Genomic DNA, 25,717 nt, shown 5'->3' on the forward strand with positions numbered 1-25,717 from the left:
TGTTTGGTATGATTAATAAGGCCTTGTTTGCCTCCAGACTCCAGTTCCTTTGGGTAATTTGAGAATTGGTATTGGCACAGTGAAACAGTTTGCTTCATATACAGTGAATGTACGTCTACATTTTGAGAAACCATCTTTTGAAAATTAGTTTAGAGTAGTTTTGTGTGCAAAAATACAGAAGTTTGCATGATGAGCATAAAACTGTTTTGGATCACACAAAACCTACCTGATTCCTGTTCAGAACTAGTGAAATTCTATAGTGTCTTAAATCTAGAAGTAAAGACATCCATTTTCAATTCAAACGAGTGAAATCAGGGAGCACCTTTTCCACACAAAGGGCAGTCAAATTTGGAATGCTGTCTCCCAAAAAGCTGTAGATGCTGGAACAATTGAAGCTTCAGGGCTTAGATCAATAGGTTCTCATTTGGTAAGAGGGATATCCAGAGAAGTGTGAGCTAATGCATTTTGGGAGGGCAAACAAAGCAAGGGAATACTCAATAAACAGGAGGAGATTGAGAGGGGTAGAGGAAGTGAGACACCTAAGAGTGCATGTCCACAGGTCCCTGAAGCTAGCAGGACAGGTGGATAAGGTGGTAAAGAAGTCATATGGAATATTTGTACGAGATATTGCACGAGATGTTGAATACAAAAACAGGGATATAATGCTGGAACTGTCTAAAACACTGGTTAGGCCACAGCTGCAGTTTTATGTAGTTTTGGTCACCACATTACAGGAAGGACATAATTGCTCTGGAGAGGGTACAGAGATGATCGACAAGCGTGTTGCCAGGGCTGGAAAATTGTAGCTTTGAGAAAAGATTGGGTAGGCTAGAGTTGTTTTCAATAGAACAGAACTAGCTGAGGGGTTGACTTGATATAGGTGTACAAAATTATGAGGGACCTGGAGAGAGTAGACAGGGAAGACTTGTTTCCCCTAGCGAAGAGGTCAATTACCAGGGGGCACAGGTGATTGGTAGAAGGATTAGAGGGGATGTTAGGAAAAGCTTTTTCACCCAGTGGTAGGTGTCTGGAGTTCACTGCCTGGATTGGTGGTGGATGCAGAAACCCTCCAGTCATTTGAAAGTACCTGGATCAGCACCTGAAGCGCTGTAACCTGCAAGGCTACGGACCAGGTGCTGGAAAGTGCAATTAGAATGGGCGACTAGTTTTTTTTCCAGCTGGTGCAGATATGATGGGCTGAGTGGCCTCTTTCTGTGCTGTAACTTTTCTCTGGTTCTATATGAAGCTTAGGTGGGTAAATAGAGTGGAGGCACAAAATCAGCAGTGATTTAATTGAATGGTGGTGTAGACTTGAGGGACTGAATAATTTCCTCCATTCACTTTTTCATTCCAGCAAAATACCAAATTGTAAGGTTGCTTTGTTTATCTAGAGGCTGTCAACCTTGCAGAATTCAAGATCAATGTCCAGGACACTGCTGTGAGCAGACAGGAAAAGTCATGGGATGAATTTTTAAAAAACTGAACATTTTCATTGATTTAATTGTAAAAATACCTATTAGAGGTGGGAAAATAAATGGCTCTTTGCCTGACAGTTAAAAATCATCCAGTTGAGCAACAGAAACTCCTCATTTTACACATATTGGGTGAACAATGGCAGGAATGTGGGCTGAGATTTCTTGGAAGTGTGAGAACATAATGATGAGACCTCCAGGAGTGCATCAATCCAGAGCTGGCAAACCTAAAGCTGTGCCATTAGCTAGTAGTCCTGGCAACAGGGTATATCTCTGCAGCACTGGTGCTCACAAGATCTCAAAATAGCTTCAGCTGAAGACGACACTTCAACCCATTCACACGTCCATCCTTCCAGTATACCAAAACCCGACTGTTAGATTCCCGCGTCTAGCTGGGGCCTTTCTTCACACCGTCAACAAGTCTACCCGTCATCCTTTCCCATTTGTTGACCTCCCTCTGAGAAAAGAAGTGATCCTTCCTCAGTGATTTGCTGATCTCAATCATTCTGTTCTGGTGAGCTGCTATGCGCAGGCCAAAGAAAGATCAAAGCAGTGATGACTTAATAGACTTTCATGCCTTCCAGCAGCCAGCTGGCCAAGCAGCATTGGAGAAATTCCAGAGCAGCTGTCTAACTAAGAATTAGTTATAATGGCACATTACTTGGCTAATTACCTTCTCCCAAAGCACCAAACAATTGTAAGCCCTTGCACCTGTTTCATGGGCCAAAACCAACACACTTAATTGTAAAATTTGAAATAAAAAAGCAGAGAATTTGGGTCTTTGTACTTTAATTTAGACTGATCTCAGATCATTCCCCCAGGAAAAGGTTACCAGGCATGGCATGACTCTAGGTTAAAAAGCACCACCCTGGCATTTACTGTTTAGAAACACTGTGGTGTCTTCAGAGTCCATTAAGACATATTTATTGTGCAAATTTAGCATAAAATCCATACCACAAGTGCTAAACTTGTACACTTAGCACTTGTGACATAGATTTTGTGCTAAACTTATTTCGTGCGAATGTGGAGTTAAGCACTGGTCTGACTCTGGAGAAAGTGCTGTCAATTCACATGCATCTGTTCAGCCATTATAATTCTGTCCGGCCCTCAGTAACTGATGAAACAAACAAATCTATTTATTTCAGCTGACAAATCTGTGCTGGAACATTTCCGCAGTAATGACTATCTGCTTCCCAAGTTATTCTGTTAATGTCAGTTGGCATCTAAACTGTTCAGCAGACAAGAGAGAAAAATGTAAATGTAGTTTTAGAAATAGTCGATGAACTGCTTTAGTCTGTCTTGGACCATAAAATGAGACATCTGTCCACGAGAATAATAGGGTGGGGTTGGTCAATGTGACTTACGAAGAGTGAAAACTAGCAGCGGGCAGAAGAACGGCCAGTAAGGAATAACAGTCAGGGCAACTCAAAAGTGTGGGGATGTGAGGCACTTTTACTTTAAGTACAGAAACCACAGGCTTTATGTGCAATGGCTTGCTGCCTGTACCAGTATGAGTTTAGCAAACGAAAACAGCAAAGATTTCAAAAGTCAAAGAATTGCATGATTTTCTTTTTATTAAGATCATTACAGTAATGACAAAAAAACTGCTAAAATTGTAGTATGATTAGTGTGGCACTATGTAACAGACACATACATGCATATCAGCAATTGGAGTAAAAGAATAAGGAACACTTATTAAATAAATCATGTTGCCAGCTACAGCTGACCACAAAAAATGGATTGATTACACACCTGAAAATATAAAGCCAATAACAAATTTCCCATGACTGATATGTTGGGAGATATTGATATGCATCACAGAGGAAAGGTGTAAAGTCAATCCATACATGTTTGAACAATCACATCAGTATAATCATGTTGTCAAAGTGAATTGGCTCCAATGCAGGTGGAGCAACTCATTCTGAAAACGCTATTGAAGTTCTCCCTTTGCGAAAGCAGAGCATAACTATACCTGATCCCATGGCAGTACATCAAAACTGGGAACCCAAAGCTTCAGAAAATTTAAACCAATGTGATATACAGTGCTTTTATAACTAGATTTAGTTAGCAAAATATATACAGCAGCAATTTTGTTCCATGTTTTGTTTCATTTACTGGGATTTTATTCATATTTACCAAACTCTACCCAGCTTAGAAAGTATGCTGAACGTGTGGAGACAGTCTATTTTAAAACCAGAATTAAAGGCCATTTTGGCTTTTATTAGGAGTTAAACTGGTAGAGTATTTCAGGGATGTCATGCTTCCTGTCTGCATGCTAGCACCCAATATGGCCGTTAATGGAAATGACTAAAAAAATCAGAGGCACTTCATTTCCCTACAAGTTCCAATAGACACTTTCGACAGGAAGGGTCCTTGCTGGGAGCAAGAGATCAGAAAATCATTGCTGAAGTCCCAACAGAGGATTAGCTGCTGGATCAGATCCTGAGAGGAGGAGTGCACTCCTTGTGCTATGTTTCTCTTTAGGAGAGCTCCAGTGGCTCCCATTGCAGATCAGCTAGAAGCACAGCATTTGCATACAAACCAGAAAGATGCCAGGATTGACTTCCCACTATGTATTTCTGCTTTGGTTGTGCCAGCATCACAGACCAACATCTGTATTCTGCCAACATTTTTTTTTAAATGAATGTGGTTAACAGCATAATAATGGCCAGGCAATCTGTTTTTTGTGATGATGATTGAGGAATAGATATTGGCCAGGACATTGGGGATAACTCTCCTGCTCTTCTTCGAAATTCTGCCATGGGATCTTTTATATCCACCTGAACAGGCAGATGGGACCTCAGTTTAACGTCTCGCCCGAAAGAATGCACTGGAATGTCAGATTTGAAGGGCTAGTAACCAGAAGCGACAGATTTAGGGTGATTGGTGGAAGACCCAGGGTGAGATGAGTGTTTTTTAAATATATAAAGGAGTGTTATAATGGTCTGGAATGAACTGTCTTAAAGTGCAAAGGAAGAAGATTCAATAACTTTCAAAAGGGAGGTGGATAAATACTTGAAAATGGAAAATATTGCAGAACCATAGGGAGAGCTGAGGATTGGGACTAACTGGATAGCTCTTTCGAAGAGCTGCCAGAAGCATAGTGGCCTCCTTCTGTGATAACTAATCTATGCTAATACATCTTCTGATTTAGTTTCCTCACCTCCACAGGAGGCGGAGAAAAATATCCAGGACTGGACTACTCAAGGGGAGATGAGTAGTAGTAAAGGCAATCTGGGCGAGGCCAATATGCCTTTAATACCTCCCTCCTCTCCTAGTCAAACATCACATTCATTCCCTCGCCTTACTGTGTCTTTGTGGGGTGCAGTTAAACAACAATAATGTTCATTTATATAGCACCTTAACATAGTAAATTGCCCCAAGGGGCTGGGAGAAATGGGAGCAAAACAGCAAATATTATAGCAGAAAAGGAAATGCTCTCTCAGTACTACACTGGAGGGTCAGCCTTGATTTTTGTGCTCAAGCCCTGGAGCGGGACTTGAACCCAGAACATTATGACTCAGAGGCGAAAGTGCTACCCACTGAGCCACAGCTAGCACACGACCTGAAATAATGAGTGACGCATCACAAGAACCACTAACCAAAAATAATGATGACTGCATAATTCAGAGCAAGTGCTAGGTGTACGCAACTTTGACACTTGGGATATCTTGTAATAATACTTGTACATTGACTTCAGGCTTCTCAGAATAGGACACAGTTACAGAGAATTGCCTACACCCTGTATATATGTTATCTGAAAATGCTGACTAGCAAATGCTCCCACTAGCTGCATCAATATGCTCAAATGAGTGGTGATCTACCCTGGGCTTGTGGCAGATAATGACTGGTTTTCATAGGATTTGTAAGAGCAGAGTTGGCAAGAAAGCAAGAATGGAATTGAAAAACCAGGCCAACCGGTCCCCTCGCTTGAGCAATGATGTAGAATGCAGGGGGATGGGAATGGAGAATCGATGTACAAAAATCAGCTGCCTGGAAATTCACCAGGTTAAGCATTAAAAGGAAGCAAACCTCCAGGACCAGATGTGTACAGACACAAGTTGTATGCAAGAATTTGCGCTTGCCTAATTGCACCACACTCCGCACTTCCTACCACCAAACCATTGTTCCCCACAGAGGTGGGTTAGGGTACTTTGAGGCTGTAACACGTCAATCAAATTGGACATTGCAATGCTACAACTCCTCTGTAGTGAACAGAACTCTGGAGGCTGTTACTTAAAACTCACTCTGATCCATCTATGCGTTAAGTGCTACAGCATTCAGTCCCCATACATCACTGCATTCAGACTGGCAGTCAGGAGGTGCATCGCCCTTGCTGGCAGGCAGTGCACTGACTCAACTATGTGCACGCCAAATAGTGGATTGGTAGCGGGTAGGTACTGTGACAGAAGTTTTTGCATCATGCAATGTGAAAACGACCATATATCGGATAAAATTTGTAGGTGAGAGAGAAAGGGTAGGGAAGCGGGACTAGCTAATTCTTTCAAAGAGCTTGTACAGGGACAATGATCCGAATGGCCTCATTCTATGCTGTATCGTATGATTAGATAACATAAGGCTTCCATTGACTGGAAGGCACAGCAGTAGGTAGAGAAATTACATACTATATTGATATGCAGCAGTAAAGTTGACAAATTGCACAAAATATCATAGCAACATCATCAAGGAAACCAGGGCTGATTTTCTCAATACACATTCCCAAGCATGGTGCCCTTCACCAGGAGATTGTGGACATGCTCATGATTTATTATATTTTCAGGCAAGGCTGTGCACATCAGGGAGTGTATATTCAGAAGAGCCAACCCTCATAAAACCAAACCAGGATATTCTGGAAACACAGCGGGGGAAATAAGCACACGATGAAAGTTCTGGCTAAACATCACATGCAAGACTTTTCATCCTAATGGCCCAAATCTCAACCCCCCTCCTCTTTCAGGCACCAATTTTTATGAAACGTATTTATTCATTCACAGGGTGTTGGCATCATCGGCAGGGCCAGCATTTATTGACTTGTGTTTTTTATTTAATCTCTCCTGTATTTGCATTTTGTCCCTGCTCCTTACTACATGTGCCATCAGTTTTCTAGCACTGTACAAAGTGACCCCAAATAAACATGAAACACAGCTTGGAATTTCAAAACTGCAATAAACCCACATCTTGGACCAATGCATAAGGTTGGCTTTAAAACAACTTGCATCAAACTTCAGTCTACATTTTTTATATTACACACACACACACATATATGTGTGTGTATATATATATATATATATATATATATATGTGTATATATATATATATATACACACACACACATACAGTTACACGCACAGTAGCTTTTTTAAATAAAATCTATTACAAAAAATAAATCTTTAGTAGCGAATGATACTTCTTGCAGTGTTAATGGTCGTGAGAGTATAAACACCAGCAAGGATCAGTTGGGTTCAATGGTCTTTTTCTGTGCTGTAAAATTCTTTGAGAAAATGGCAGCTAAATGTTTTATATTTAACCATCAGGACACAGCTTTCAAAATGCACATTTCTTTTGGCAAGTGCTATTTTCTTGCAAATTTCTAAACTGAGTGACACTGAGTAGAATCAGGGAAGTTGATGTCTTATTTGCTCCAAATGGTAAGAATGGATAAGCACAGATGGCCAGTCATCATGTGTTGGGAGAAATCCAAATTTGCGTTTTAGTTCAACTCATTGTAACTTAAAAGTTTAACCCATCTGTGTTCTTGTGAATAGTAGAATAATTCATTTGGTCTCTTATTTCAGCTATTTAAACAATGAACAATCCTGTCTGGGGTTGTGAAGACCTCCTCTGTAGTGATGCAAGTCAGCAGCACAGACAATTTTATTCTCCTGACATCACCACAAGGGAAGATATTTTATTCAAAGTGCCTGAACCCTGGCAGTGCTTTTAATTGCAGATTTAAAAATCTGAAACTTAATTGGGTGACTGAAAAATAAATATCAGTCTACACCAGTTTTGGAATAGTTTTGATTGCCTGAGGAGGGTGAAGAGGAATTTTCCAGGAACATTATTCCCCTAGTTAGCCCAGGCTTTTTTATTTCTCTTCTAGGCAATTAAGTGGCTGTGGGGAGAGGTAAGGTGAGAGGGAGGAAGTGCTCAGTCATGAGGACCTGTCCATCATGTAAGAGAGACAGGCTTCTTGCTGGACCAGCTTATCTTTCCTAACCGTCAATTCCGTACTTTTGCAGTTAGGTTTAGCGTGCTGCGAAAATGGAGATTACGTCAAAATCCACAAAACCCTGCAGCAATATAGTGTCATCCATTAACTGGGTGCTGTTACTTGGTTACTACAGGCAGCTGCAAACTGAACATAACAGAAACCCTGGACCCGGGGGCGGGGTGGGGGGGGGGGGGGGGGGGGGAGTATAGCAACTTTTAATCTGCGTAATTTAAAAATAAAAATCATGCAGTCAGTAACTTGCAATCTCTAGACACACAGTACCGTATAAAAATTGTAGTGTTATCAGGTAAAGCAACTTTAGACATGGGCCCCTGCTTAGGCTCCACTTACCATGTCATTGGAATCCTGGTGTGGAATTTCTTATTTACTCACTAGAAACAATGAAAGACAAAGCCAATAATTGCAGCACTGAATTGGCACTCATGCAAATCTCTTGTTCTGAATAATAAGGCTTGTGAAGAAAAATCTTACATGCAAACAATCGACAGACATGATTACACATTCTCAATAGAAAAACGTCTTAAGTGTACAAACAGCAAATTTATGTCTACAAACATTAAAATATCAAATGCCAATTTTTTAAAACACATATCTAAACAGTACAATCAACTCAAACCATCTGAATATGAAAAAAATACTACTCCTAGTAGCAAAATATCTCGCTTCAACTGCGCCCAACACTGAAATATTGCACAAGTCATTAGTGTTAGTTCCATCAATTAACGATCACAAATGTAAAGCACAAATGGCAATGTTTTCGTTACATCTGTTCAAATGACAACATAATTTCATAATTACAATGCTTTCTTTTAAAAAAAAGGGTTTTTAGTAGATTCCCTAAAGGAAAGTATTTTAAGCTCAGTCTGGTGATTCTTGGTCCTGGTAACTGGGATACTCTCTCACTTGAAGAAAGTGCTTTCAAGGATTAATCACACTGCATTCAATACTGCTTTCCGTTCAGACAATGCCGTAGATCTGGCTGGATGCAGAAAGGCTGCACAACTTGAGCACATTGATTTTCGGAATAAAGCAGGTGACTAACCTGTAAACAAACCTAATATCTCCAAACCAATCCACACAAAGCTGTAGCAAATCAGACATGCCAGTGATTGCGTGTTCCGTTTACAGCCAGGCATGGCTCCTCTTTTACACTAACACAACCTTCAGCCGAGTTTGGACCGAGTGATTTGTTTTCCGAAGCCTCTGCACTAACCGAGCCGTGGATAGTCAAGTACTGCAGTGTCCACAATTATAACCTACCGCTGAAGTGTCAAAATATCTAAATTAAAAACCCTTACTGATCTCAACAGTTGCACAGACAGTACACATTGACGCTGTGCTGCAATGGAGTGGCTAGAGTTTTCCACAGCGGCCCCCAAGGCTTCTGCTTTTCTTGGTCCTCTGCTTGTTTGGCCGAAGGCTGATAACTGCTCCACCATTTATCAAGCTGGAATTCTGGCCAGAGTGACTGCTGCCAGCTGTGTTAAATACTCCTGGGAGAAGAGAAGAGTTTCAATGATTTAATGTGAAACACTTTAATTCCAGCTAGTGCTAACAGTTCTTAATGACTGCCTTTGTCTCATGCCTATTCCAAAACTATACATACACAGACTTGCACAAAGGTTTAACTTTGGCTGCAACTTCATATGTATTTTTAAAAATAACTTGTGCAACTTACACATCAACACAATTAATCTTTTGTCAGCTTCCCTATGGAGATTGGATGGAGTTTCCTCAAACAATAACTTAAAACCGACAACGTAAATCCGACACTTTCAATGCCCCTCACCCCCATTAAATGAAACAACTCTGGCTTGACAGTTCTGTGATGCTGTGACTGTTGGCACTGTCCCTGCAGCCAGCTTTCAGAGAGTTTCTGCAACAGCAGCTTCAACACGTGCGACAGGAAACAAGTAACACTGGTTTGGACAAGCTGTGCCACCAGCCCCAGACCATCTGCTTCCAGCAGCTACCTGATAAATTTTACATCACCCAAACTTGATTATTTCTGCTGCCATGAGAACCATCACTTTACCAGGGTCTCGATGGGTAGCACTCTTGCCTCCGAGTCAGGTGGTCATGGATTCAGCCTCCACTTGAGAGGCTGACACTCCAGTGCAGTAGTGAGGCCGGAAGTGTCACCTTTCAGATGAGGCATTAAACCAATGTTTCCAAGCAGAGTAGGTACACAGCCACATAGCTATCTTCAACGCACCATGCGGTGCGATAAACGGGCCACACGCTGACAAACATTGCCTTCCCACCCTCTCAGATAGATGTAAAAGATTCCAAGGCACTTTCTTCTTTCTTCCTTGTAGTGACTAAATATCCACTGCAAATCAACCCAATTACAGCAGAGCTTCAGCATTGGGTATCCCTCAGTCTCTACTCAGTACTGTTTGTCTCTGTGCAAAGGAAATCTCTGCGGCTTCTGGGACTGGGGCCTCGGCTATCCTTTCTCCCAGGGGAGTATGGATAGAGGGACAAAACTGATCCTCGGACAATCCTGAAGAGATTTACCAGAAAATACTAGGGATGAGGGACTTCAGTTACATGGAGGAACTGAGGTAGTTGTGGTTGCTCTCCTTAGAGCAGAGATTTGGTGGAGGTGTTCAAAAATCATGAGGAGTTTTGAGAAGAAACTGCTGCAGTGACAGAAGGGTCGATAACCAAAGGGCCCAAATTTAGGGTAATTGGCAGAAGAACCAGAGGTGTCATGAGGAACTTTTAAAAAAAAACAGCAAGTTATGATGATCTGGAATGCACAACTTGAAAGGCCAGTGGAAGCAAATTCCATAGTGATTTTCAAAAGGGAATTGTAAAAATACTTGAACAGGAGAAATTTGCATTTCTTGTCTACCAAAAGTTAGAAATCTTTGAGATGATGTCAAATTGGAGAATTTGGCTGGAAGGAGAAGAGGATTGGTATTGTGTCAGCTGTGGCTCAGCCGGTAGCACTCTCATCTCTGAGTTAGAAGGTTATGGGTCCCACTCCAGTGACTTGAGCATAAAAATCTAGTCTCTCAGTGCAACACAGAGTGTGCTGCAATGTTGGAAGGGTCATTTTTTTGGACGAGACACTAAACTGAGGCCCTGGCTGCAGTCTCGGGTGGGTGTAAAGAGACCCCATGGCATCATTTTAAAAGCCAGTGTCCTGACCAATATTTATCCCCAAATCAACAAAACAGATTATCTGTTCAGTATTGCATTGCTGTTTGTGGGATCTTGCTGTGTACAAATTGGCCATCACATTTCTTACATCACAACAGTGACTACATTTCAAAAACACTTCATTGGCTGTAAAGTGCTTTGGGACATCGAGATCCTTAAAGGTATTAAATATATGTAAATCTTCCTTCCTATCGCTTGAGGTAAACCTAGTGAACAACCAAGCCATTAACTGAAGAGGTGGGGATTGTACCAGGGCAACAGTAGAGATGAGCAACTGAGGGGTTTGAAGGGGATGAGGGGAAAGAGAGAGACAAGCAAGTTATTGAATAGACCAACATCTGCAATTGTGTTGTGGTGCAGAGGAGACTGAGGGAGAAGAAGCTGCGGATTAGCTATTTGCTGGGGTGCAGTCTTCAACATAGGAGCTTCTCACAAAAAATTGGTTTACAATCAACAGCTAGAGCAGACTTTCATCCCTCAATTTGAAGTTCCACATGTCAGGTTTTCATCTCACCTACAGCATCATCTGGTCTCAGATAGTTCCCTTTCCAACACTCAAACTCTGACACCTCAGATGTACATGGCACCCAAGGCCATGGAAATCACAACTCAGGTATTTTTATGAGTTAATGAGACACAAAGTACCTATGCGATTGCTTATCGTGTGCACTTGATCCTTTTCTTCAGTGGTGTGCTGTTTCAGTCGCTGAAGGTACTTATCAGCCAGATACTTGAAGACTGTGGAGACAAAATAACTTGAATTTAGATCTTCCCACCATTGTGTACATTTTCTAAAGTCATTATTGGATATACCGGATCCGGTGTGATGGCAAAAGCCCTTCAACTAGAGATATTGAAACAATGGTTTGTTTCAACACAAACTTCTAAAACGTAATTAATTTCAAGAATAAATTAATTCAGCATATTTCAATACATTCAAAGAACAAAATAAAAGTATTCCTCACAATATGAAACATAGCCATTCTTACAATGAATTGCAACAAAACATCTGTGCGATAAACACACCGAAAGCAATGGGGTTACACAGTACTCAGGAGGTACCACCGCTCAATGTAACACCTCCAACACCCCTAGCCTGGTGCTCTTACTGGATATGACACACAGCTGATCAAATGGGTTAGGATTTTGGGAATGGACTTGGATGACAAAAATCAGGAACCGGATAAAAGTATTCAGTCACCACCACTAGGTACTGACCGCCACAGCTCTCCAATCCTTATTCAACTAAGGAGCAGATATACCACCCTTAGTTATCCCTTTTCTCCGATCTTCCAGGTGATGCATCGTCTCTACTGATCTAGTTGTTGGGACCTACATCACGGTCATCCAAAACAGCCAAATCTTCCCCCATGATAGCTTCAATAAATCCCCAAAACAGCCAGTAAAAGAGCTACAACACCACACTGTCCACCCAAATCAAAACTGGAAGGACCATTTTAAATACTGAGGGAGAAATGTGTTGGTTAGTGAGCAACGAGCAGGGAGAGTGGGACTAATTGAAAAGCTTTTACACAGAGGTGGCACAGGCACAATGGGCCAAATGGCCTCCTCCTGCGCTGTATGATTTTGCGCCATTGCAAGCACTTTTTAAACAAAAAGCAGAATGACGAAGCTCCCAAAAGCAATTTTGGTCAAGGTGGAAACATTTCTGGAAATGAAGACCATTATTAAATAAACATAGGCCCAGATCTTCCAGCCTGCGGATTGTCAGAAACAAGAGTACGCATCAGGACCCCATGGAATCACAATGCACCTGGCTTCCTTGGAAATTGCCTGGGAAGTCTGAACTTCCAATGGGCAATTCCCCTGCTCCCCAGGGATTGCCACGAACATCTCCGACTCGGAGACTTCAGACAGTTCCAATTTACTTACCCAAATAGTTACTCAGGAAGTGTTAGGCAGAAAAATCCTAGTCTAATTCCTGGCTAATTACAGAATTGACCCCCCTAATCACTCCCACTGACCCTTGACTACCCCTGACCCGACTATCCCTCCCAACCACCCACCCCAAATACCCTGCCTTACCCACAACCCAACTCAGCCACCTCTCCTCACCACACTAACCACCTGACTGCCCTGACCTACCAGCCCACCCACCCTACCCAACTACAACCTTACCCACATGCCATCCTACCTACTTACCTTACCCAACTACCCACTCTACTACCCTGCCCATTCACTCATTCATTCAAACATTCATAAACATTTACGCTGGATACTTAAACTTACATTACAGCAGCTATGGTTCAAAAAGGGACCATCAGGGGTCTTCTCCCCTGATGTTCCAGTGCTGTAATGAAGCTGTTTGTGGGACTATACACTCTGCATTTCTGAAGAAACTGGGCTTGGAAGACCCAGCCAGAAATGCGGAACAGAGGCGCAGAAAAGGACGAGCGGAGCGGCAATCTGACAGTGACTGCCACTTCGTGGAAGATTCGGGCCATAGATTTTATAGCTAAATACTGTATGGGTTTCACCTCTAGTGGCATCTCGGAAATATCAACTGTGCTTTGCACAGAATAAGATACAAACATGTACTGCCTTGTTACATTAAAAAAACCTACCACTGACTTGCTCTGTGGAGATAAGGTGAGAAGTTGGCTTAATGTCTTGAACTTTAATTGTTGTTAATCACCTTCTGCAGGAGGTTAATCAAATTTGAGAGGTTCAATCAAACTAATAAATTCGATAGGAAACAGCAGGACGGGTGAGCTAAATAGTTTTGTCATGAACATAGTAAATATAGACTTTGTTTTCTTTGCTTTAAAAAAATACATGTTGCACATACAATCTTAACTACTGGTTTTAAGCAAGCTTCCATAGACGGCATTATTGTGCTTGCATTTTTTGACCGAAGAAATGCACCCTCTAACTGGCATTTCAGCTTAAGTTTAAAACAAGTATCATATTATAATTTTGCACAAAATTCTGACAAATGTATCCAAACACCATAAGCTATCAGCATTTAAACAGTTATTAAAGCCTTCTTACAAGAACAAATATTCCTGACATGCAGATAAATAAGGGTTTGTTTTAAAAGAAAAATCAAGTACATAAGATATGACTATGACCGCTGGGATGGGTGAACCTCCTAATTGCCGAGCTACGTACAGACACAAACTGGAACCAACATAATAAAGGATCTTTCTGCTCTGCCTAGACATCTGAAAAAACAATTACCGTTGCCATCCTCTGGGACTTCAGTGAAATTATGGGTAGTTTTGTGCGGCAGACTCAAACACATTCTGAGCAGTTTCAAACTACCCACTTTATTGTGGTTGGGATGTTTACAGCCAGAAACTGGAGGATGTCATCTCACCAATTCAGGCTGGATTGAAAGTTTCAAGTTCTGGGTGACAGTACACAAACACATTGCTCAATTCACAAAATTCAGGGGAGAAAATTAACAGTTTTTGGAGAGTCCACTGCAGCAATCAACAATAACTTATATAGCACCTTTAACCTGGCAAAACATTCCAAGGCACTTCACAGGGGTGTTTGCCGACTGAAATTTGATGCCAAGCCATTTAAGGTGATATTAGCACAGTTTGGTAAAAGAAGGTTTTAAAACACTTCCTTAAAGGAGGAAAGAGATTTTAAGGAGGAAAGAGATTTTAAGGAGAATTAGGAATTCCAGTGCTTAAGGGCCTAAATTGAAGGCATGGTCACCAATGGAGGGATCGAAAGCAATCTGGATTGCATAAGGAAGCCAAAAATGGAGGAAGAGAGTTTTCAGAGGGCTTTAGGACTGAAAGAGGTTACAGGAAGAGGGAAGACAAGGTCATGAAAGGATGTGAACACCAGGATCAAAATGGAGACTAGACTCTTTGGTTATTTTTATGATATAATCTATAATCAATGTAAGCAAATTGTGGTAAGCGCCAATATGAACAAGGCTAAATTTTAAATTGCAAAATAAATATTACTGACAAAATACAAGGTTACACAGGGAGATTCGCTAGGTACACTCACCTTCATTGACATTTAGATCCTCCTTCACAGAAGCCCGATAAAACCTAAGTTTCAGCTTTTTAGCTAGTGCCTCTGCCTCTTCACTGCATTTCAAAACCAAAGAAAACATAAAAATTAGCACCCCCCTTTTTAAAGATGCACTTTAGCAGCTTATTGAGCATAAGTTACTACAGTTCCTACATAGATGTATATCGATTTACACTAATTCTGTAAATTTATTAGTCCTCAAAAGCAAGGTGCCTTTTTCTCTGCAATAATTGCTGCTTTCGCATTGCTAAGATTGCTGATTTTAACAAGTACTTCCTCACACAATGGGTAGTGGAAAGCAGGAACGTCCCAAGAAGCTATTGAGGCTCAGGATCAATTGAAAATTTCAAAAAAGAGATTGATAGATTTTTGTTAGTCAAGGATATTAAGAGTTATAGATACAGTTAACACAAAGGACAGCCATGTTCTAAACTGAATGGCGGAACAAGTTCAAGGGGCCTACTAATGCTCGTATGTTGGTGGCTTGTTGCTTGCTATCCCCCATTGCACCTTTGGTTTATCCTGTAAAGGACATATTCTGTCCACATTGTTAACGTTATGAAAATTATACTTATTTTGCTGAGAGTGGAGGTCAGGAACTTCAACTCCCAATGGACCTTGGAGTATTTGCACACGCGCAGACCGGGAGTGGGCTACACATGCACGGTTCTGCAGTTTTTACGTACTTTGGGCCCAGTGCGCCTGTGCAAGAATAAAACAAAAACCAACACAAAACCCCAGGTCAGGTGACTGGGGGCAGAGCACCATGGAAGACTAGTGTCCCAGGCAGGGGATGGGGAGAGGTCCCAAAAGAGTCCCAGAGAGGGGACAGGAACAGGACAGGTCTCAGTTCAGCTAAAAGAGAGCAGCAGAGAAACAGGTTCCAAACTGGAAAAGGACTGAGTGGAGCAGACTTTAAGTGAAGAGGGCTCAGAAGAAGCCTTGAAGATCCAAGAAGGCAGCCAAAGGTTGGTGACTCCATACTGTGGGTCATTGGGGCAAAGGCATCGCTTTGGAGCTGTAGTGTACTGCTCAGCGCGGCAGAAGATCTGAAGTTGTGCTTGTGGGTTGGTGCTCAAATGCAGACTCGGGAATCCAGGGGAACAGAATCTTGGGAGACGAGATTGAAACCCTACGAAGTGGGCTGTTGTTGATGTTATCCAAGTTGGAGTGACTTTTGGAGAAAATTCCAAGGTTAGATCTTTGAAGGTGAAGACTGGAACCCCTCATGAGAGGGACAGAGCTTCAGTGAGATTGGTTGACACTCAGTGTTACTGATGTCTGGGTGTGCTGCTGAGAAATCCATGGACTGTGTTTTGGTCGCATTTGGCATTTATTATGCAGAATGCTGTGTTCGACCACAGTTTGCCTGTTAATTCACATACACCTCATATGAACCCTAAATGTTAGAGTATAGATATTGTAAATTATTTTATCTTTCTGACTACATAAAATAAGTTTTTTTTGTTTGTTCAAAACCCATGGAATCTTGTGGCTTTATTCACTGAGCAAGTGTCTTGAATCTCAACCTTTGTCCACTTTAAACAAAACATTTCCAAAACAGCTCCTCTGACATGTCTTCCTTCTTCTTAACCGAGGTTTTCCATCCAAGGTGGTTGACAGGGCTCCTCAACCGTGTTCGGCCCATCTCCCACACATCTGCCCTCACACCTTCCTCTCCCTCCCAGAACCATGATAGGGTTCCCCATGTCCTCACTTATCACCCCACCAGCCTCCGCATTCAAAGGATCATCCTCTGCCATTTCCGCCAACTCCAGCAAGATGCCACCACCAAACACATCTTCCCTTCACCCCCCCGTCGGCATTCCGTAGGGACTGTTCCCTCCGGGACACCCTGGTCCACTCCTCCATCACCCTCTACACCTCAACCCCCTCCCACAGTACCTTCCCAAGCAACCGCAGAAGATGCAACAGCTGCCCCTTTACTTCCCCTCTCCTCACCGTCCAAGGGCCCAAACACTCCTTTCAAGTGAAGCAGCACTTCACTTGCACTTCCCCCAATTTAGTCTACTGCATTAGCTGCTCCCAATGCAGTCTTCTCTACATCGGAGAGACCAAACGCAGACTGGGTGATCGCTTTGCGGAACACCTTCGGTCTGTCTGCAAGCATGACCTGGACCTCCCTGTCGCTTGCCATTTCAACACACCACCCTGCTCTCATGCCCACATGTCCGTCCTTGGCCTGCCGCAATGTTCCAGTGCAGTTCAACGCAAACTGGAGGAACAGCACCTCATCTTCCAAGGCGCTTTGCAGCCTTCCGGACTTAACATTGAGTTCAACAACTTCAGATCATGAACTCTCTTCTCCATCCCCACCCCCTTTCCGATCCCCCCTTTTCCAATAATTTATATTTTAAAAATATATATTTTTCTTTGCCCACCTATTTCTATTATTTTTATCTCCACCTTTTAGCCCATTTCGATCCCTTGCTCGTCCTGCTTTCTACCCTTAATGTCACCATTAGCACATTCCATAGCTAATATCACCACCGTCAACACCCCTTTGTCCTTTTGTCTATGACATCTTTGGCAATCTCTTCTTTGCCTCCACCCATCACTGGCCCTCTATCCAGCTCTATCTGTCCCACCCCCCTCAACCAGCTTATATTTCATCTCATTTCTATTTTTCCTTAGTTCTGATGAAGAGTCATATGGACTTGAAACGTTAACTGTCTTCCTCTCTGCAGATGCTGTCAGACCTGCTGAGTTTTTCCAGCTATTTTTTGTTTTTGTTTCAGATTTCCAGCATCTGCAGTATTTTGCTTTTATTATTAGTCCCTAACCGGATAATAACAACAACTCGTGGGTCTGGGCTAGGACCATAACATTAATCAAAATGATTTTTTTTTTAAATCTGCAAATCTTCATCTTTACCATCTTAAATTCTTTCTTCCTATTCTCCTGTTGGTTGGTGTTGTTGGTTCTTTTCAATAGGATCCTATGGCCTTTCACAATGTACTGAAACAGCAATGGCACCCAGATATTTAGATTGAATGTCAATTAAACTCACATGTCTCTTCCTTTGTGAGTATTTAGGAAAATGATCAAGAGCGAAAATGGAATTGGGTCAAGCAGTGATACCTCTTCCACAAAAGCAAAATGAAACTTTATTTGGCCCGTGTGCCAAATGGCTTAAAAGAACACTTTCAACTGCTTGCTGGATCCAAAATACACCCCATAACAAAAGTAACTTGTTACAAATCAGGATCACGACTCCCACCTCCTGCTATTATAATCTTTCCAGTTTTACAACTGTAAGCAAATTTGTCACACCAACTTCAATCTCCTTACCTGCATCAGTGAAGTTGTACAGAGGGTCTGTTTAAAGCTGCACTTAGACTTTTAATTGCAGAAGTGCTAAACAAAACCATCACAGTTTAGGAAGCCCAGCTAATATGTCAACAATATTCTACCAGTTGATAGGAATCCTCTCAATCTATGCGCAAATGATTCCTTTTATTATTGTCTGCAGCTCTATAGTATTCTATTTTTCCATTCACCTTTCAAAGGTCTCACTCTTTCTCTCCCCCACACCACTGGCCTCAAGTTTCAATCCCTCCAGAAATACCCTCATTGCATTTTGTATCCGAGATTTTGGTGCTTCTCTAAATTCTGGCCTCTTGCACTCAGAAAATTTTCTTCACTCTACCATTTGTGGCTGTGCCTTCAGCTACCTAGGCTCCAAGCTCTGGATCTCTCTGCCTCTCTCTCCTCCTTTAAGGTTCACCTTAAAACCTCTCTCTCCTCCTATAAGGTTCACCTTAAAACCTATCTCTTTGGCCCAGCTTTTGGTCACCTGTCCCAATATATGTTATGTTGCTCGGTGCCAAATTTTACTTAATAATGCTCAGTAAAATACCTTGGAACATTTTATGATTTTAAAACTGCAAGTAAATTCAAATTGTTGTTGTCTCTCTTTTGAGTGAGTAAAGCATTACCAATAATTTACGAATCAGTCAACCTGAGTTGAATATAACAATATCCACATACTTTTTAAGTACAGTTTCATCCAGGAGGTCAATTTTGTTCTGTACCAGGACTGTAGGGATATCTCCAACTTCAGCCTCAACTTTCTCTTTCCAGCTTGGGATAGCCTCAAAGGACTCTCTGTCAGTCGTGGAGAACACCAGCACGCATGCCTGAGCACCTGTGATAAAGCACCAAAACAATCAAATTAGAATTGCAACTGATCTTTTCTTTGATGAATATTATAACATATAGCAACAGCAATTTGAATTCTGTCCCACTGAAAATGATCAGCGATTTAACTTTGCACCAGACTACTTTAACGAATAGCTGGAACTGGGGTACTGTATTACCAAAGCAGCCAGCACTTTGGGGCAGAATAAGAATAATGCTTGGTGAAAGCACACAGACTGTTCCAGATACCTTCAAGGAATTCTCTACACAGCGATACAGGAAATATCCATGCTGAACGAGAAGCAACACCAACCTTTTCCTGGTAAATCCTGCACTACTCTAGTGCAACATTCTAGAGCACAAGTTATGGCTCAGTAATGTGGTTTACACAGCATTTCATCAGAGCAGAGAAAACTCATGGGACTAGTACAAGTCAACAAAGTGACACTCGTTTCAATGTCAGGGATCAGAGATAGTAGAATTAACACATCCATTTGCTGAAATAAGTAGCTTTCAGAGATTGATGCTATATTTAAAACTATTTTTCCAGCTTTTGGTGCTTTTTGACACTTGTTATTTAATCCACCCAGTATAATTACTGTGCAACAGATCAATTCTTAGGATCCACTAACAGAAGATGTATTGTCGATCTGTCTGTACCAGTTACGTGCAATATGCTATTTCACTCTATAAAAGGCCAAATTATGAAATGTCCTTTTTGTGTGAAAGGGTCAAAAAAAATGTTCCTTTTCTAAATAATTATTTTCATCTGGATTCTGTGACAAGTTTGAATACCTGAGTCAGAAAACAAACTACAGGAAAATTCCAATTGGCATCCTCTTACAGATGTATTCTATTAACACTTAACTAGACTCACCTCGATAGTAGGCTTTCGTTATAGCATCAAACTCCTCTTGGCCTGCCGTATCCCATAACATTAATCTGACATCCTCATCATTAACTCTGAAAGATAAATGGGACACTTGAGATCAAATCATTTGTCTTGGAAACTCCTAAATTAGTTTGTGACTGCTGTCCATGCGGAACACTTAATGGAGCGTTTATTTAGTCTGACCATGCTCAATTACAGACAGCTCACCACATCCAATCAGCTCTGGTCTCACGACGACAGCTGCTCGGCATCAACAAGAACAATCATCACATCACATGCTCAGACTGGTATTTTATGACTGCCTTCTATCGTTTGCTGCAATATTATACATCAATTTGCTTGCTTGTTACAGTGGTTACTTTCAAAAGATAATACATTGAGCACTCTTGTGCTTAATCAAGCTCAAAGTAATTACCAATAAGTGGAACATTTCTCTTTAATTAGTAACTGATGCCTTATTATAGAGTTGTTTATGAAATACAATTTGTTCCCTTCAACCATTTTATTGCATCTCTTCTAAAGATTGCTCTGCACAATTGTTCCTTTGCTCAAAGGGCAGGTAAAAATAAACTCTGCCAAATGCTGGCAGATGTACAAGAGCAGCCCAAGTGAACATTCCTTCAACTGCCCCTCTAGCAATTCAGGTGAGGGATCCTAGTCTCCAAATCGTAACTTGTTGAAACACAACATGTAACATCACCGTTATTACCTCGTGAATATTTTACTACTCATCAACTTGTCTCAGTTACTCTTGACTTTGAACCATAAGGTTGTGGGTTGAGGCCTACCCGGGGCTTAAGCAGCTCATTTAGTCCGAGGTAGCACTGTGGGAGTGCAGCACTGACGAGGTGCCACCTTTCAGATCAGGTATTAAACAAAGTGAGGCCCAAGTCAATTTTAAAAATTGTGCAGTGCCACTGCTCACAGAGCAAGAGGGTTTTCCAGGAGCCCAAGATAGCTGTTCTTCCTCAACAAACACCAAAAAAAGTAAAACTAGTCAGACATCTCATTTGATGTGGTGGGATCTTGCAGTGTACAAATTGTTGCCTCTTTTTCTCCATAAAATAACGTCAAAAGCAACTCATTGAATGAGCAGCACTTCCGGATGTTCTGAGGAACATAAAAGAAAGCCATTTTCAAAACAAATAAAAATGTCAGTTTATTTCAAAAGCTATAACTTTTCGTGCATTTTTGTGGTCAAAGATTTGTACATCAATGTTATGGGGCAGATGATGTTTCTGCTTTGCTGCACGTGGCAAATTGAAAGGATTTCTAAGTCAGTTATATTACAGAAACATAGAAAATAGGAGTAAGTCATTTGGCCCTTACAGCCAGCTCCACCATTCGGAATGATCATGGCTGATCCTCTATCTCAATGCCATAATCCTGCTCTCTCCCCATACTCCTTGATGCCTTTAAAGTCCAGAAATCTATTTCCTTCTTAAATATATTCAGTGACTTGGCCTCCACAGCCCTCTGTGGTAGAGAATTCCACATGTTCGCCACCCTCTGAATGAAGATGTTTCTCCTCATCTCAGTCCTAAATGGCCTACCCCATATCCTGAGACTGTGACCCCTTGTTCTAGACTCCCAGCCAGGGAAATATCATCCCTGCATCCAGTCTGTCCAGTCCTGTCAGAATTTTACACATTTTGATGAGATCCCCTCTCATTCTTCTAAACTCCAGTGAATAGAGGCCTAGTTAGCCCAATCTCTCCTCATATGACAATCCTGCCATCCCAGGAATCAGTCTGGTGAACCATCACTGCACTCCCTCTATGGCAAGTACATCCTTTCTTAGGTAAGGAGTCCAAGGCTGCACACAATACTCCAGGGTATGGTCTCACCAAGGCCCTGTATAGCTGCAGTAAGACATCCTTGCTCCTGTATTCAAGTTCTCTTGCAATGAAGGCCAACATACCATTTGCCTTCTTAACTGCTTGCTCACCTACATGCTTGCTTTCAGTGATTGGTGTACAAGGACACCAAGGTCCCTTTGTACATCAACATTTCCCCCAATTTATTTAAATAATTCTCTGCCATTCTATTTTTCCTACCAAAGTGGATAATTTCACACTTATCCACGATATACTGCATCTGCCATGTATTTGCCCACTCACTCAACTTGTCTAAATTGCCTTGAAGCCTCTTAACATTCTCATAACTCACATTCCCACCTAGTATTGTGTTGTCTGCAAACTTGGAAATATTACATTTGGTTCCCTCATTCAAACCATTGATATATAGTGAATAGCTGGGGCCCAAGCACTGATCCCTGCGGTACCCCACTAGTCACCGCCTGCGATTCGAAAAAGATCCATTTATTCCTACTCTGTTTCCTGTCTGCTAACCAATTCTCAATCCATGCCAATATATTACCCCCAATCCTATGGCTTTAATTTTGCACATTAACCTCATATGTGGGACTTTATCAAAAGCTTTTTGAAAATCCAAATACACCACATCCACCTTATCTATATCTGCTAGTTTGACCTCAAAAAAACTCTAGTAGGTTTGTCAAACATGATTTCACTTTCATAAATCCATGTTGACTTTGTCTAATCCCGTTGATTTTTTTTTTAAGTGTCCTGTTTTCACATCCTTTGTAATACTCTAGCATTTTCCCAACTACTGATGTTTGACTAACTGGTCTGTAATTCTCCCTCCCTCCTTTTTTAAATAGTGGGGTTACATTTGCCATCCTCCAATTTGCTGAGGCTGTTCCAGAATCTACAGAATTTTGGAAGATGACAACCAACGCATCCACTATTTCCATGGCCACCTCCTCTAGTACCCTGGGATATAGATTAGCGGACCCTGGGGATTTATTGGCTTTCGGTCCCTTTCAGTCCCACAAGCCACGTGTAAATTGTGAAAGTGCTCCTCAGCCACAATAAATTATTTAAACCCCCAAATACAGCAGTATCCCCTCTTCTGACGCTGTGACTTTCACACCCAATACCCTTATAATTCCTCCCTCCTTTCTTGAGACATTTTCTCCCTATCTTTATCCCCTCCTCTCCTGAAATTTCCAGGAGTGAGACTGCTAACTGCCTGCCACTGTTATCATTTTCATACTGTGGGCCAGTATCCATTAGGAACTGAGTGGAGATGAATTAATTGCACATAGGACCTTCTTACAAGTGGGACAAAGAGGAAACTCTCATCCTTTGAGTCTGAATTTGAATCAAAGAATCAAAGGAAAAGCAAAACTCACCAAGTTCAGTGACTCCAACTTTCAGGAACTGTTTTCCAGAATCATTTTTCTTTCCCCCTTTTCTTTTGAAATATCCCCCATCCCATCCAGAGATATTTTCTTCTCTTCCCTCTTGTTCTTGGTTGCAGCTCTACAATTGAGGTCCATCCTCCAGTATCTGGGCTAAATGGGATTTCTTCATGTCTAAGTCTCAATAGCAATTGGCAGACGACTTAACAGGGCAAAGCGAGAGATCCTGCTCTTGCTGGGTTAGATAGGGGAGGCAGTGGCATAGTGGTATTGTCACTGGACTAGTATTCCAGAGACCCAGGTTCGAATCCCACCACAGCAGATGGTGAAACTTGAATTCAATAAAAATCTGGAATCAAAAGTCTAATGATGACCACAAAACCATTGCTGATTGTTGTAAAAACCCATCTGGTTCACTAATGCCCTTTAGGGAAGGAAATCTGCCGTCCTCATCTGGTCGAGCCTGCTTGTGACTCCAGACCCACAGCAATGTGGCTGACTCTTAAATTCCCTCTGAATAAGGGCAATTAGGGATTCCTAGCTAGTGACGCCCACATCCCATGACTGAAAAAATAGCCATCTCCAGCAGCAGGACCCAGAGCTTTGTCAGTCAGAGGAAGCCTGGCCACCTTCCCATTTCCTAACCTAGGGGTGTCCAAACCAGTTAACTCAAAGACCAAAGCTGGGACTTAGCAAGTCTATAATGCCCCTAGCTGTTCACTACCTTAACCAGCCATGTCATTGAGAAATGTTTCAAGATAACTGGCAAAGAGAGGTGAAGGCAGAATCTTATTTGCTCAGCAAGTGGTTGCAATCTTTGACTTTCAAAAAGGGAATTGGGAAAAAAGCAGGGGCAGGGAGTGGGCCTAGTTGGACAACTCTTGCACAGATCTGGCACAGGCAAGGTGGGTCTGCTGGCTACCTCCTGTACTGTAGGGTTTTATGATTCTATCAAATCAAAGTAAACTCATTGCAACAGCAGTGAACTGCATTAAGTGAACATCCAAAAGTGCATTGTCATTGGCACACATTACTGACATAGAACAGTACAGATAAATCCTCTAGAGTACTGGATGTCTTGAAACTTGCACTTCTATTAATTGCTAAAATTGTTTTTTCCTTCTAACGAATTTATTGCCACCTACCCCCCACCACAAAAATCTGGAGTGACCCAGAAATTACAACAAGTCGATCCTAAATGTATTAAAGTACAGAGGTCTTCACTCACTGAATCTGTCTTTCCAGGAAGTCCACTCCAATGGTTTTCTTGTAGTCCTTAGTGAAAATCCCCTTGCAGTACCGCTGAATCATGCTTGATTTACCAACTGCACCATTTCCAACCACCACCACTTTGATGGCCACTTCAATATCCTCTTCCAGCATGGTCAGACTGCGTGTATGGATCTGACGTAACACACTTGTTGAGGGATGCTGTCTTGTGGCCAAACTACCTGCAGTTAGAAGCAATGCTGCCTTTCTCTAGTTCATTAACCTGCAATGGAAACAAGAGAAATTACTTGACCTCATGTTTTATAAGCATTAGTTCATTCTCGCAGTAAGCACGTTTTGGTCTCTGTAGGAAACGCAACCTTTTGACAGAAGCTATATTACGTTGTCCATCCGCAATGAAACCAAACCAACGACAATGCATTACGCACATCATGAAAAATTCAACAGGTCCTTCCATAACTCTCACGCATCATTACCTGGCTGACAACAGAGCTGTCAAGCTGCTTTTCAGAAACTCTTGCCTTGGAACCAGCTATTAGTTGGTCAAGAGTAGCCAGGATTACCAGTGCTTTCATTTTGTCTGCCTCTTGGATCAGGCAATACCTAACTAATATTCTATCTTCCAAAGCCACTTGCAAGATCTTGCACAACTATCCTAACACAGCACAGCAATCTGACGGCTGTTTTGTCAGCAGCTGAAGTCTGTATAATTCTATGTAATCTAGTAAATTTAGGCCATTTTGCTTCCTCATACTACAGATAACTTTTACACTAGTTTATGGCAAAAACAAAATCTGAGCAAAAAAACACATTGATAAATTATAAGTATCTTTTTCAACGCTGAAAGTCACCGTCCAATTGTTCAAAATCCCAAATTAACAGAAACAATGCTGATTACACTGTTTTGCTTTTTCATATGACCCACTGGATGAGATTATAAATTGAATAAATGTAAAATGCACAGTTGAACTTCAGTTACTGACACCCATAGCGTATCCAGTGAAAGCAAGAGTGACTGTATTTCTCCCCTCTTTATCTGAATGCAGCCTCTTCATTGGGGTACGGTTTCAAGGGCACTGTGACACACCTTTTCCAAATTGCAACTGGACATGAGCTGTGACTGGGGGCTGTTCAATCATGTCAGGGAAATTACAGTAGTATCAGCTGCTATGACATCCACACACGCAGAGGTGGTTGGATGTTGATTAGGATGTAGAACAATGAAGGAACCTTGAATACTGCTGCCCCGGCAGAGAAAAAATCAACAAATGATACAGCACAGGAGGTCAACATGCCCACTGTGTCTCTAC

General features: G+C 41.7%; 1 protein-coding gene across 1 annotated transcript in view; it reads right to left on the reverse strand.

Annotated features, from left to right (window-relative positions):
- Window positions 1-8,126: 8,126 nt before the first annotated feature.
- Window positions 8,127-25,717, reverse strand: part of rab23 (RAB23, member RAS oncogene family) — a 46,071-nt gene continuing 28,480 nt past the window's right edge. Inside the window, exons 2-7 of the mRNA XM_078541792.1 lie at window positions 24,406-24,669; window positions 19,937-20,022; window positions 18,910-19,066; window positions 14,872-14,954; window positions 11,524-11,616; window positions 8,127-9,200 (exon numbers count right to left, since the gene is read on the reverse strand). Coding sequence (XP_078397918.1) covers window positions 9,061-9,200; window positions 11,524-11,616; window positions 14,872-14,954; window positions 18,910-19,066; window positions 19,937-20,022; window positions 24,406-24,560 — 714 coding nt within the window. The 5' untranslated portion in view covers window positions 24,561-24,669 and the 3' untranslated portion in view covers window positions 8,127-9,060. The remainder of the gene's footprint in view (window positions 9,201-11,523; window positions 11,617-14,871; window positions 14,955-18,909; window positions 19,067-19,936; window positions 20,023-24,405; window positions 24,670-25,717) is intronic.

This window comes from Cetorhinus maximus, chromosome 5 (assembly GCF_964194155.1).
Source record: "Cetorhinus maximus chromosome 5, sCetMax3.hap1.1, whole genome shotgun sequence".
NCBI lineage: Eukaryota > Metazoa > Chordata > Chondrichthyes > Lamniformes > Cetorhinidae > Cetorhinus > Cetorhinus maximus.